General features: G+C 40.6%; 1 protein-coding gene across 1 annotated transcript; it reads left to right on the top strand.

Moving 5' to 3' along the window:
- Positions 1-5,523: 5,523 nt before the first annotated feature.
- Positions 5,524-10,942, top strand: ccl44 (chemokine (C-C motif) ligand 44). Its single transcript, XM_033621263.2, has 5 exons — positions 5,524-5,687; positions 6,733-6,862; positions 7,596-7,743; positions 9,719-9,797; positions 9,920-10,942. Exons 1-4 carry the CDS (start codon positions 5,624-5,626, stop codon positions 9,755-9,757), a joined length of 381 nt encoding a protein of 126 aa, XP_033477154.1. The 5' UTR covers positions 5,524-5,623; the 3' UTR covers positions 9,758-9,797; positions 9,920-10,942.
- The last annotated feature ends 1,513 nt before the right edge of the window (positions 10,943-12,455 follow it).

Here is a 12,455-nt window from a genome sequence, read left to right as displayed (position 1 = left end):
CATAACAATGAATCCAACACTGAATGTCCTCTGTGATTATTTATCAATTTTTCAGTGTTAAAAACATTTGATGTTGCTGTTGTTAGCCTCCATTGCTTATGCTTTCACGTTAGAAAGCCACATAATCACCATAGCTTTGTAGTTACTGATGCCACGATGTTACCAAAGCAGACCATGCAGACAGGTTGGTGCTGCCTGGACACACAAATCTGATCTGATCACTTATTGCAAATAACAGCGCGGACAGTCTGTCTTGATTTGCCTGATCTGCATTAGTGAAATGGCGTAAAACAGGACAGATGAAGAAACAAAGTTGACAGTGGTCTCCTGACAAATTAACAGCTTTTGAACAAATTGGTAATGCCTCTAGAGCAACCTGAGGCCTGTACTATGAAGCAGGATTTGGAGTTAGCGAGGTACCTTAAGGGTTAACTCTGGGTTTTCAGTACTACAAGCTGGTTCTCTTTTTATCAAGACGAATCACCATGGTAGGCTACCTTATGTTGAACAGCTAACCTGCTCAGGAGTAAGTTATGTTCAGGGTATCGGATCATAGCCTGTCAATACCCTGACCACTGACCAATCAGATCACTGCAGAAAAAGGTATCCATGGACAAAAGTCTGGAGTCTCAGGTAAAAAAAGTGTAGCCTGTATATTATAGGTATCTTATTATAGGTTAGTAGACTTATTTCATTGTTCCACGGCTACATTTCCACTGGTTTTAAAACAGAGCTTCTAACAAACACAGAGATGGTTTACACACTAAACACATGATTTTAGCAGCATTTTAACTTATGCAAAGTTTATTTTAGCCCACAGTGAGTGCTAACAGTGTTGCTATTTTACACTCTGATTCCATCGCTGCAGCTAAAAATAACAAGACACCTGTTTGATGAGAACAATCCACACACTGTTAATTAGTTCCTGTTATTATAAATGCAACATTCTGGTCCGATAGACCTCATGAGTCATTAACTAGGCTACTTTTCCGCCCTTTACTTCAGTAGCAGAAACAGTCTGTTAAGTGTTTAATGTGACATATTCAGATACTTCCGTCATCATCCAACTAAATAGCAAAAAAATACCCTATACTAATGTCACATATAGCTAAGTGATACCTGCACAATGGTGGCTAATGGCTAATTGGCTAATGGTGAATTTTTGGATAGTATTTTCAATGTTTCTACAGTTTCTGTTGTAAGATTACAGAGTATCGTTTACACCCCACCCTACTGACTTTTTATCATTTTGCAATCCCAGACACTTTTAGTACCGTTTCATCTCATATGATATGAAGTAGCCTACTTCATTCATGGTTAACAGCCCCGCCTCTTTCACATGAACGAGCTCGTGGCTGGTAGACTAGTAGATAACTAGCTTTGTAGTACTGGTTATCTAGACCAGGGGTCTGCAACCTTTGCCATTAAAAGAGCCATTTTTGACCAAAAATAATTTGAAAAAAATCTGTGTGGAGCCGCAAAATATGTTTGAGCCTTATAATCAAGGTAAATAGCCTATTATGTCTAAATTAGCTTATACTTATGGTCTAAATAAGCATTTGTTAATATGTTTTACCACAAGGTGGCCACTGTGCAGGGCACTATCTATGATTATTTGGTATTTAAATTTTGCAGAGCTGGCAGTGAGAGCAAACAAATCTGTCCACACACTACTACATTCTCTATTTCATTCAATTTACTTTTTTGGATTTGGCATCCATAGCTAACCAGCCACTGCTATCGAGGTTCAGCAACATTTGGATTCATAGAATCAATTTCCATAGAATTCTTTTCTCAAAGTCTCAAGGAGCCACTGGACAGGGGCTAAAGAGCCACATGTGGCTCCGGAGCCACAGGTTGCCTACCCCTGATCTAGACAGACAATGTTAGGGTTAGGCGAGCCAGATAACAAAAAGATATCTGGGGTAAGTTGAACTGACTTCGTAGTACCTCTGGTGGCTTAAGGGGTTGAGGTGCCAACCATGAACTGCAGCGTCTCAAGTTAATGTAGGTACAGTTCTGCATTGCTGCAGCAACATAAACCACTGGGAGTTGGCAAAAACATGATTTTCAGATAGTGTTAAGTTGCTCTTTAATGCAGTTTTGAAAAGGTCAGTTCAGCCAAATCACAACAAAACACATTTAGCCCACTTACACATTTCATTTAGACTTACTCATAAATTCATAACTATAGTAAAAAAAGTATTGTAGACTGCTAATTTCTGTTGTTGTATATGTATTATCAGTACCCAGGGCATTGTTTCCCAACATACTGCTGAGATTTATGCTTTGGAACACCACAAATGACATTCTGCAGTTTCATGTTGAACATGTCAAAAACCTCATCATGTAAAAGACTGACATTATCTGAATGGCTAGCTTGTATTCATCATTATGTTTGGGGGATTTGGGTGACGAGACCTTTTAAGGACACAGGAATAAGCAGTGCTCCAAGCAGAAGGCAAATAAACAAAGACATCCAAATATTTCCTGGCCACATGGTCAGTGTTTTATCATGTAATCTGTATCAGACCTGATAGACAGCAACAAAACTGTAGAATTACAGCCTGTCTTAAGTTAGTAATTAGTGAGACAAATTAAACACTAATGTGTCACTAATGAGATTTAGAAACCGTCCGTCTGTCACTCCTAATCAGGCCTTTGATCGATAGCGTTTTATACACTGTTGATGTTGGCAGCGTCGTTTGATCACAAGCCATTTTGGCATCTGTGTTTGTCATTTTTTTCTCCCACAAGGTCAGATCAAAGGAATATCTTGAAACAGATGCAGGCCTACATCAATTTCTCTGGTTTCTCTCGGTATAATCACGTCCTGCTGCTGTTTGCTGTTGGAGTCTCTCTGTAATGGCTGTAGATGCTTGACTCTCAGACAGAGCCTCCAGCTTGTTCTTGCAGTGCTCGGTTATGGAAACTTACTAACAATTCTATTATGATTTATGGTCAGACAGGGAGAGGCTGGGAAGATGTATTAAGGACATATTTTTCAAACATCTGAATCACTTTATTGGCCAAATATATTACATTTACTTTGTGACATTGGTGCATTAGCATGAGCCAAGCCATAAAAAAGAAATAAAAGTTTAAGAAAAAACAAAGGCTGGAATAAAAAGGATGTCTGGACCTCAGTTTCATGTGTGCTGCCAGACTTCCAAGTTTATTCTGTAAATTAGAGTCACGATTAGAAAGGCCAAATAAAAGAATGTAAGATACGTAAGAGCAAGCTTTACTGACAACATTTATATTGCACAGTAATATTCCATGATCATTCCGGTTATAACAATATTCTAAATTTGATACGGGTCATGCAAACAACTTCTGAATTAGGCCTCTTTCCACATGCAGCATTTTCTGATTGAGACAAATGGGATATGCCACAATATTTTGGGTTTTAAGGAGCTTACTTTGGACACACAGCACATTCGGAAAATGCGTCTCAGTTTGGGTTTTTACCGCAATTTGTGATGCACAGCCTTTCGTGTGTTTACAGTCAGCTCTGTGTATTGTCATGTATGTACACAAACCAACTAGCCAACAGTTTACAAGGCTGGGGAGGAAATACATGCCCAAAATAAATGCTCACATTTCTTGTCTGAAACACCTACACCGACACATTCTCACTCCAACCTCGTCACATACTCGTCACACACACTGTCCATGTCCAGATACGATGTGTAAAGTACCCTGGGTGCGTTGGTTGTTGACGTTCTGGGATACTGTGTCAAGTTCTGCTTGTTACATGCATTGTCTTCTTTCAAAATACACTTGTTTTCACAGGGAATTTACTGTTTGCATACAGTCTCTTTCAAAATAAATGCACTACGTCAGTACAATACCGCAAATTGACTTTCTTTCCCCTTCAACAACGCACATGGTTGGGTTTAGGCAACAAAAACATGTGGTTGGGTTTAAGAAAAAAATAACAGGGTTTGGTTATATAATCTTACAATCATAACCTTTATAGTCTTACAGGACATGAACACCGCTCTTCCGGGTGAAAATTGCTGTTTGTTGGACCCATTGTTAAGCCCTGTTAAACTATAATGGTGACTGGCCTTATTAAAGGATGGCTTTTTTCATTAGTGTCTGCCACTGCACGTCACGGCCCAAGAGTCGGATTTTGACGACTTCAAAGTGAAACCGGGTTGAATATACATGTAAACATTATGAATTCTTTGGATATCAACAGGTTTTTGGATATGCTCAAATATTGCTATGCCGATCTTTTCAGGATGGTGGTTGAAGGAGTATAGAGGGAGGCTGTGTTTGCATGGTTTGAAAAAGTTTGAAAAAACCCTAACAACTTAGAAATAACCCTTTTTTTGATGCAAAGAAAGTGTCTCCAGCTGTTCCACGTGATAAATGACATGTTACAGCATGTTAATGGAAGCATGCACTGCTGCATGTAAATATGTTTTTTACAGAATAAGGGTAAAACGGAGAATATTTTGTGCATGTTTAAAAGCGACGATATTGAACATACAGCAGTGTGTCATCAGCACAGAAAGACATTTTGTCAATAACCTGACATGGTGGGAGCATAAAAACTGAAAACAGCACGGTATGCATACAGTATAGCCCTTTTTGGTAGATAAAAGAGACAGAGGAGAAAACATCTGAAAAAACAAGCTCAGTTAAGTGCACAACCCACAAAATACAAAGTATAAAATCAAGAGAAAGCCAAAGACAACAAACTGGTCTTAAGAAGCTTTTAAGACGTGCACTGATCTGCAGTCTCTGACACTTGGCGACACTTGTTCCAATAACAACACAAGCACATTACAGGTTCAGTATAAGAACAACATTTTACCATCACATATCTACAACAGGCATTTTTGAACCTTGATTCATTTGTGCGTGTTTTCTTTTAGGGTTAAACTCAGCTAATAAATTCTGTTTATCACAGTTAGGTGTGTTCTGCATTTTGTTTGGAATCACACTGAGAGAACATAAATCTGCTGCGAGACTGATCCAGATGCACAAGTCAGACACGCCTCCTGTTTAGTCTGAGAGTTTACACAACTACACTATATAACCCTGGTTTGCAGCTCTATAGTGTAGTTTACACAACTACACTATAGAGCTGCAAACCAGGGTTAATTTGACGCTATTTGGAAATGACTGATTTCATAGTTAAATGGCAAATCAGGACTGTTCATGTAATCTGAAAGCCGCAGGGTGAATCCTTGTTGATTTCATTAAATCTGTTTCAGTCCTGGAGGGGAAAATGTACTGAGGACGAGAGCAGAGGCAGAATGAAGGAGGAATTTAAAGCCTCAAATGAGACAAATGAGGCTTGCCATCCTGAGTGAAGATGCAGGGAAGGAGAAGGGAGTGAGAGGTGAGATGAGTGTGAAAAAAAAAAAAAAAAGAGGATGATGGAGGGAGTTTAGCTGAGCGTGAGAATGACTGAAAATGGATAAACAGAGGGTGGGAGGGGAAGACGGTAAGACAGAAAAAAAAGAGGTGGTGGAAGTGAGTGAGTGAGAGATGGGCAGGGAGGTATAAAGAGAGGGAGGGAGTAATATAAGAGAGGCAGCCATAGAGGGAGAGGTGACAGAGTAGATTATCCTCCTCTCCTCTCCTCCTCTCTGCCAGCCTCATCATGTTCATGCTGCAGATGTTGACTGTTATCTCCCTGACTGTTATTCTCCTGGCATCTGTGGAAGGTAGGACACAGCCATACTTACTATGTGTGTGTGTGTGAGTGTGTGTGCATGGCTTGCATGCACCCTGCAGGTGGACAGTGTAGCAAAGAGAGCGATGGCGAAGACAGAAAAGGAGAGAAGAGGGACAGAGGGATAGCAGCAGCAGCAGGAGCAGCAGATAAGGAGGGAGGCATGGATGTAAACAGAGGGGCAGAACGCAGGAGGACGAGCATCACACAACACTCAACACACACAGAGAGCAACTGTCTCAGGGTTCAGTCTGTGTGATGGTGTCGTCTCATCTGCTTTTTTGTAAATGTTGTGAAAGCGCTGGAAGTGCGGTGATGTTCCCGAGGACGGATCCATGGCACAGCAAAGCGTCACTGTCCTATTTTACAGCTCTTATTGCTCCTGCTGCTTCCATCACACTTTAATTTGTTTACACATTTGCTTTGGATGAAAAGGCATCATGGCACACCCTCCACACTAACACACACTCCTCCTCGATTTCTCTCACTTTCTCCTTCTCTCTCTGCTAGTGTGTGTTTGCAGCACAATGGGATGCCATTGTAATGCCTCTGACATTCTTGTGTGTACATGCGTGTGTCCATATGTGAGTGTGCGTGTATGGAACTAGAGGACATGTGCACATTCTGCAGAACAGAATGGCTGCACACGAAAGGTGTTTCAGTCTTTGCTAACATCAGAACACTGACTCCACAGTGTTTAAAAATCAAATTTCTGTGCAGTTAACATGAATGTTAAACAAATGTGTTAGTGTTATTTGTGATCATGTGCAATAATGCATACTGTTAGAAACTTTTGCAGCTCTATCATGATGTTGCTTCAGTGTCCTCTCCTCACTTGAGAACAGTATTTTCACTCTGAGACGACCTGGTAGAGTAGAGCTAAAATAAAACCAAAAGGTGTGAAACAGAAGGAAGTAAGCCAACATAATTAATTCAGCTTGTCACCGAGGACTTTAAGTATAATACTGTCTTTTGTTTGACACCTTTTCCCTCATGTTTCTTGCTCTTTTTTCTCTGTCTGTCTCATTTCTCCAAAGGTAAAGGAGTGCAGATGCAAAGGGATGTCCAGTGCTGCATGTTGTACTCCCAGGGCAAGGTGCGTACCAAAGATGTGTTGCGGTTTGAGGTGCAGACGGAGGGGCCCGACTGCAGTATACAAGCCATCATGCAAGTATTTCAACTATCCACTCCTGGAGCTAAAGAGCACACAGCAATCTGCAGGCATGGAAAATATGCCTCTTGTTAGAGGAGGGCAGAGCTGGGGCTGAGAGGCATTGTCATCTTTCCAGGTCATGTTGTTATGGCAGGGCTCGGAGCTGTATTTGCCAGGGAAGTAAGAAAGGAAATATGTGGGAATAACAAGCCATCTGAAAATACCTTCCGAGCCAGCTGAGCCCTGCCGCAGCCATTCAGTCAGAACAGCAGGGTTTAGTTAAGTAAACCATTCTGCATTGTGATACCTATTGTTTCCAGCGGGTCAGAGAAATCTGATGTAGCAGGGGAATGAGGAGCTTACTTTTACATGCGGTCCAGTTAACAAAAACATAGAATTCTTGTACAGTGGATACAATAGTTTCTTTTGGTCCTCTCTATTTCAGTGGTTCCCAACCTCTTCAACTTTCCTCATGTTTGATCACAGTTTGACTTTTTTTTGACCGGGGAAAAAAACATTTTCTGACTCTATTTCCAGCCACCTTTCAGCTTCTCTTCTTTCTGATTCCTTTGGGCTCAAACTCTCAGAGGCTTCACCTGATAGACATCTTTGTTGTCCTCCACGTTACTGCTGAATCATTGTTTTTGACACTCTTGTGCTTCCAGGAGAATAAAATTTGGGGTTTGTGCAGAACCTTGTGCTGCCTCCTCTCTGTGTTGTGTAACAAGTATTGTGTTCTTTATATAGTCTTTACACAAAGAAGGCGGTGAAGTGTGCAGACCCCAGAGACCGGAAGGTGAAGAGGTTGCTGAGAAAGCTCCTGCAGAGACAGAGAACCAAGGCCCACCGAACCATGTGGCTCCTTCCTCATGACAACCTGCCCGTCATGTCAGAGGTACAAACAGCTTTATGGCTGCATGACTGTCACAACCCTGAATGTAATCAGTGCTGGACCTAGGACTTATGGCCATGGGAAATCAACACAAATGAGCAACGTAACTAACAAATTTCATATTCTTCTTTTTCGTACTGTGACTCAAATGGCTTTTGCTATTTCATTTTCTCTTATTGTAATACTCTCCGAAAACACTCCAGTCTGCCATACTCCTAAATCAGGGGTAGGCAACCTTCAGCTCCGGAGCCATATGTGGCTCTTCAGTGGCTCTTCAGTGGCTCCATGTGGCTTTGACATAAAATCATATGAAAATGGCTGTTATTTTTTAACATTTAGATTTTCATTGTCATTGTTGTAGGCCTGAAGTGATCATTGCACTCTACAGCTTTAAAAATGTGTAGCTTATACATCAAATTCAAAAAATGTTTTAATGTTTCATCAACTAAAATGTGCGTCATACGTCTACGACCTGGATAACTATTGATTCCAAATCCAAAAAAGGAAAAGTCTTGGAGGAAAATAGAGGATTTAATAATGTGTGGACAGATTCATCTGCTTTCACCACCACAGCTGCAAAGTTAAGGTACTAAATAATTATAAGTAGCCCACTGCAGAGTAGCCACCTTGTAGTAAATCATATTAATGAATGAGCATTATTTGTAACATTGATGGGCTGATTTAGATTTCATATGCTGTTACCTATATTCAAACATGTTTTGCAGCTCCAGACAGATTTTTTTTTTTTCTTGTTTTGGCCATTAAAAGTAAAGGTTGCCAACCGCTGCCTGAAATGCTTTAGCATGTTACTGACTGTGATGATCACTGACTTATGAACTAAGTGGACTGAAGGTGGTACCTCTACTACAGACAAAAAGTAATAGATGTAGCTACTGTGACGTCACCCATTGGTTTGTGAACTCCCGTTTTGAAGCCTTCATTTTGGAAATTTGGGCATCGCCATCTTGTTTTTGAGCCAGAAGTGACCATATTTGTGCGAGAGGCTGGCGCTGTGGAGGAGCAAGGGGTGGATCTGACTGAGACTGTGGACACGATCCACAGACAGCCTGCCACTGAATTATGCGTAACTTTAAGCCGTAATAAAATGTAAACGCGTAAGTTATATAACAATTCACCTCCCGTACAGGTGTCAATAATGTTTGTTTTTTTTTGTTTGTTTTTTTTTAAACCAGTCATGTTTATTTCTACTGTAAAGTTGGATATTTTAACATGGGGGTCTGTGAGGATTGACTCACTTCTGGAGCCAGCCTCAAGTGGCCATTAAAGTAACTGCAGTCATCAACCATGTTGGCATTGACTGTCAGGAAAGAGGGTCAGGGTTAGATTGGGGTTAGCTCCAGAATAAGGCTACAGTTTGGCGAGGGAACAACTGGCATGGCCATTTTTAAAGGGTTCCTTTGAACTCTCACCTCAAGATATCTGAATGAAAATGGGTTCTATGGGTACCCACGAATCTCCCCTTAACTTTAGAAGACTTGTACCCAGTAAGTATTTTGTTCCTTAAAATCTAGTACTCCTTCAGTGAACATGTATAGATACAAAACACATTAAACAGACAGTAAATGTGTTTATTTCTGCTGTAAAGTTGTAATTTTAACATTAGTGTCTATGGGGACTGACTGACTTTCGGAGTCAGAGTCAAGTGGCCGTTTAAAGAACTGCAGTTTTTGTCATTTCTATGTTAACTTCATTTTTCAGCCCCAGAGGTTGCTGCTTGGACCGTTAGCATCTTTGGATCATGGATCAATATTGGCGCCCCCTCTAGGAGGCATCTGCCTATGTTGCCTATATATGCCGCCACTGAATATAATAAATTGGAATGTAATTAAATCATTTTAGTTCACCCAGAGCAGATAATATGATCTATGACTGTTAATTATAGATACTGAGCGAAATTTTCATGTTATTTCCACATTACCTGAGACATTTATTGATATCCTATTCTTGTGATCATTAGGACAAGAAAGATAACTGGGCAGTTCTCAACGTGGAGTGATGGAGCGCCGTCAAATATGGACGAAAACTCATAGTCATAAGTACGTGTTTTTTTTCCTTTTGACAACGTTGAAAACTCATGTAACTTCAGTATGAGGTATATCATATGTAAAAGTACCTCTCTTACATGTCTCATCCCATGTTTTTGAATTTTATCCCACAGGCCAAGTAAACTTTCAGCAGCTCGTCATCTTTACACGGCGCAGCTCGCTGACTCTCCAGTCGTCTCGTGTCTCTCTCTATCTACACTATCCGTCTCCCTGGGACCAGACCTGGGCAGCAATACATATTTAAATGGCTTTAGATATTTAAACATGAACTGTGCTTGAAATTTTCTCAAACACATGGCTGGAACAGTCTTAAAAGAGGAGTATTTACTTGTAAGATAAGTTGAACTGATTTTTTTTTTTTTTTAAATGGCTCATACTGTTATTTGCCAGAGTCTGCCTGGAAGTGTCTCCCTCTTCAACATCACTACTCGTGGCTGATGTGAGATCAGTGAACAAGGTGTAATTTAGCAAACGATGAACGAGCAGTGATATTTATAGAATATTGTATATCAGCAAGATACTCTATGCTTATTTGTGACTTGTATACCTTCAGTAATGTGTTTCTAACACTGCACACAGTAAAGAAGATGGGGTTTCGCCACAGTGTGCAGAATATCGGGAAACATTTCTCTGACATAGATTTGCACTTTGTTTGGCTGATTCAGGTTCCAGTTGTATCAAAGTTTAAAAATCCTTCTTCAGGCTTCGACCTGATGTATTTGACTGTTAGACAGGTGAAGTCAAAGCGGGATCAGAGAGGAGATTTCACCTGGATACAACTTCCTGTGTTACATAAAGAGCTAATGTTCCTGATATTTTGTCCACTCTGTATATTGACTGTTCATAAACTCAGCATGAAACCTGAATCAATCTTTCAAAATGAGGCCCTCAGGCATCTACAGGAGATTTAAATATCTACGCATTTGCAGTTTACATCTGTCTTTTCCACCAATAGTCCGTCACTAAACTATGCCAAAGTATTCATGATTCAATTCACCACATGGCAAGGCTGTTAAAACTTAGAGGGCTCAATTGTGTGTGTGAGGCACACAAGTATTGTATTGTAGAAGAATGCACTGTATGTTAAAACACAGTATCTCAAGTGAACTATTTTATAAATTAATCTGAAGTAATAACAGAAGCTGCCTCATTGTCTTTTTTCTGGGTGTCTAGTGTGTGTCTGCGTTTCTTACTTACCGCACTGTGCACTTTATTTAGCCATGCTGTCCGGCAGGAGAAAAGGGAAGCTGAAACGCAGATAGCCGAGGCAGACGGGGACAGTTTATGACCAGTTAAAGATAAAAAATAAGCACACAGTAGGTTGACAGGTAGGTGCAGGCACAGGTGGCTTAAAAGCAAAGAGACATGTTTACAAAGATATTACAACAATGTCAACTGGCTGGGGAAAAGAGGCTGGTGTGTGTGCTGCAGAGCTGATGAGGAAACGAGGTGCAGGTGGGGAGATGAGCAGGGAAACTCAGGTGAGGTGGATGAGTTGATTGCACTGCAGATGGGTGTGGCATGGTCTGGAATAAAAGGAGAGTCTGGAGCCCTCTGGTGGACAGGTAGAGAATAACACTGAAGGGATTGGGAAAGTGGAGATGTGTCTAAAGAGAGGAACAGAGAGGCAGGATGAGCAGGAATCCACCATGGATGCAGAACTGGATACACACCAGACTTTAAAAAAACAATTTTATATGGTGGCCAAACTGTAACTTGATGCCATGGGGCCCAAAAATACTATTTTCCCATAGATTTTGAAAAAGATGTATGTAAATCAGTGGAAATTTGTTTTAACCTCCCAGAACGAATACTTAAATCACCATTATTTAAATAAATGTCCAAATAAAACCCAAAGATCTGGGTAATTTTTATGCCCGGAACATTTTTGGCTTAATCACAGATGTAGTAGAGAACTATACATGGCACCACTGCTCAGCCTTGCTTCCAAATTCCCCCAGTGGCCAAAAAAAATCCCCTGCTGCCCAAAAAGCTTGTAGACCCCCAATATTAAAGAGACGTCTGTAAAAAATGTTGAAAGGACACCTTGAACTGCCAACAAGGTAAATTATGACTCTTTCTGTAGAGTGCCCAAGGAACGAGTCCTAAAACTCTGAAGTGAGTTAACGTTTTAGCACTCACCGTTCCTTCGTCTCAGTGACAATGAGTTCTTTGAATGGGTTTTTGGTTAGATGCCTGAAATACGGACTGTGGTTAACACAAGCTAAAGAGACTTTAACGTTTTTTCTGCAACATAAAATAAGTCAATAAATACCCCATTCATACATTTGGGGCTTTTATGTGACTTAAAAAAGGCAGTTGCAAATAATTTGCTAAATGAGACTACAGAACATCATCACACCAAACATGGCTTCTCAGCTTTGTTGTGGTGGCAACGGTAGCTCATGCAACCACGGTGTAGTTTATAACCTAACGTTTTTTTTTTTACGTCTGGCGATTGGATTTAGGCTTCGAAAATCCTAAAAGTATAAAAAGTGGTGTTCATTTGTGAAGATTATTTTGCTGAACAGCAGAGATGGGGACTCGAGTCATTGTGACTTGGACTCGAGTCGACTCGAGTCACTGTTTTGATGACTTGTGACTTGACTTGACAAAAAATAAAAGACTTGAGACTTGACTCGGACTTGG

The sequence above is a fragment of the Epinephelus lanceolatus genome, chromosome 6 (assembly GCF_041903045.1).
Source record: "Epinephelus lanceolatus isolate andai-2023 chromosome 6, ASM4190304v1, whole genome shotgun sequence".
Lineage (NCBI taxonomy): Eukaryota > Metazoa > Chordata > Actinopteri > Perciformes > Serranidae > Epinephelus > Epinephelus lanceolatus.
Note: the sequence above shows the minus strand (reverse complement) of the source record. Positions and strands in the feature narration are given on the sequence as shown.

Bases quoted from the DNA above. Each gene is read 5' to 3' on its own strand.
- ccl44 (XM_033621263.2), top strand. From the start codon at position 5,624: ATGTTCATGCTGCAGATGTTGACTGTTATCTCCCTGACTGTTATTCTC. The intron at 6,863-7,595 runs GCAAGTATTTCA...TTCTTTATATAG, and splicing joins TGCAGTATACAAGCCATCAT to TCTTTACACAAAGAAGGCGG. The intron at 7,744-9,718 runs GTACAAACAGCT...TGTGATCATTAG, and splicing joins ACCTGCCCGTCATGTCAGAG to GACAAGAAAGATAACTGGGC.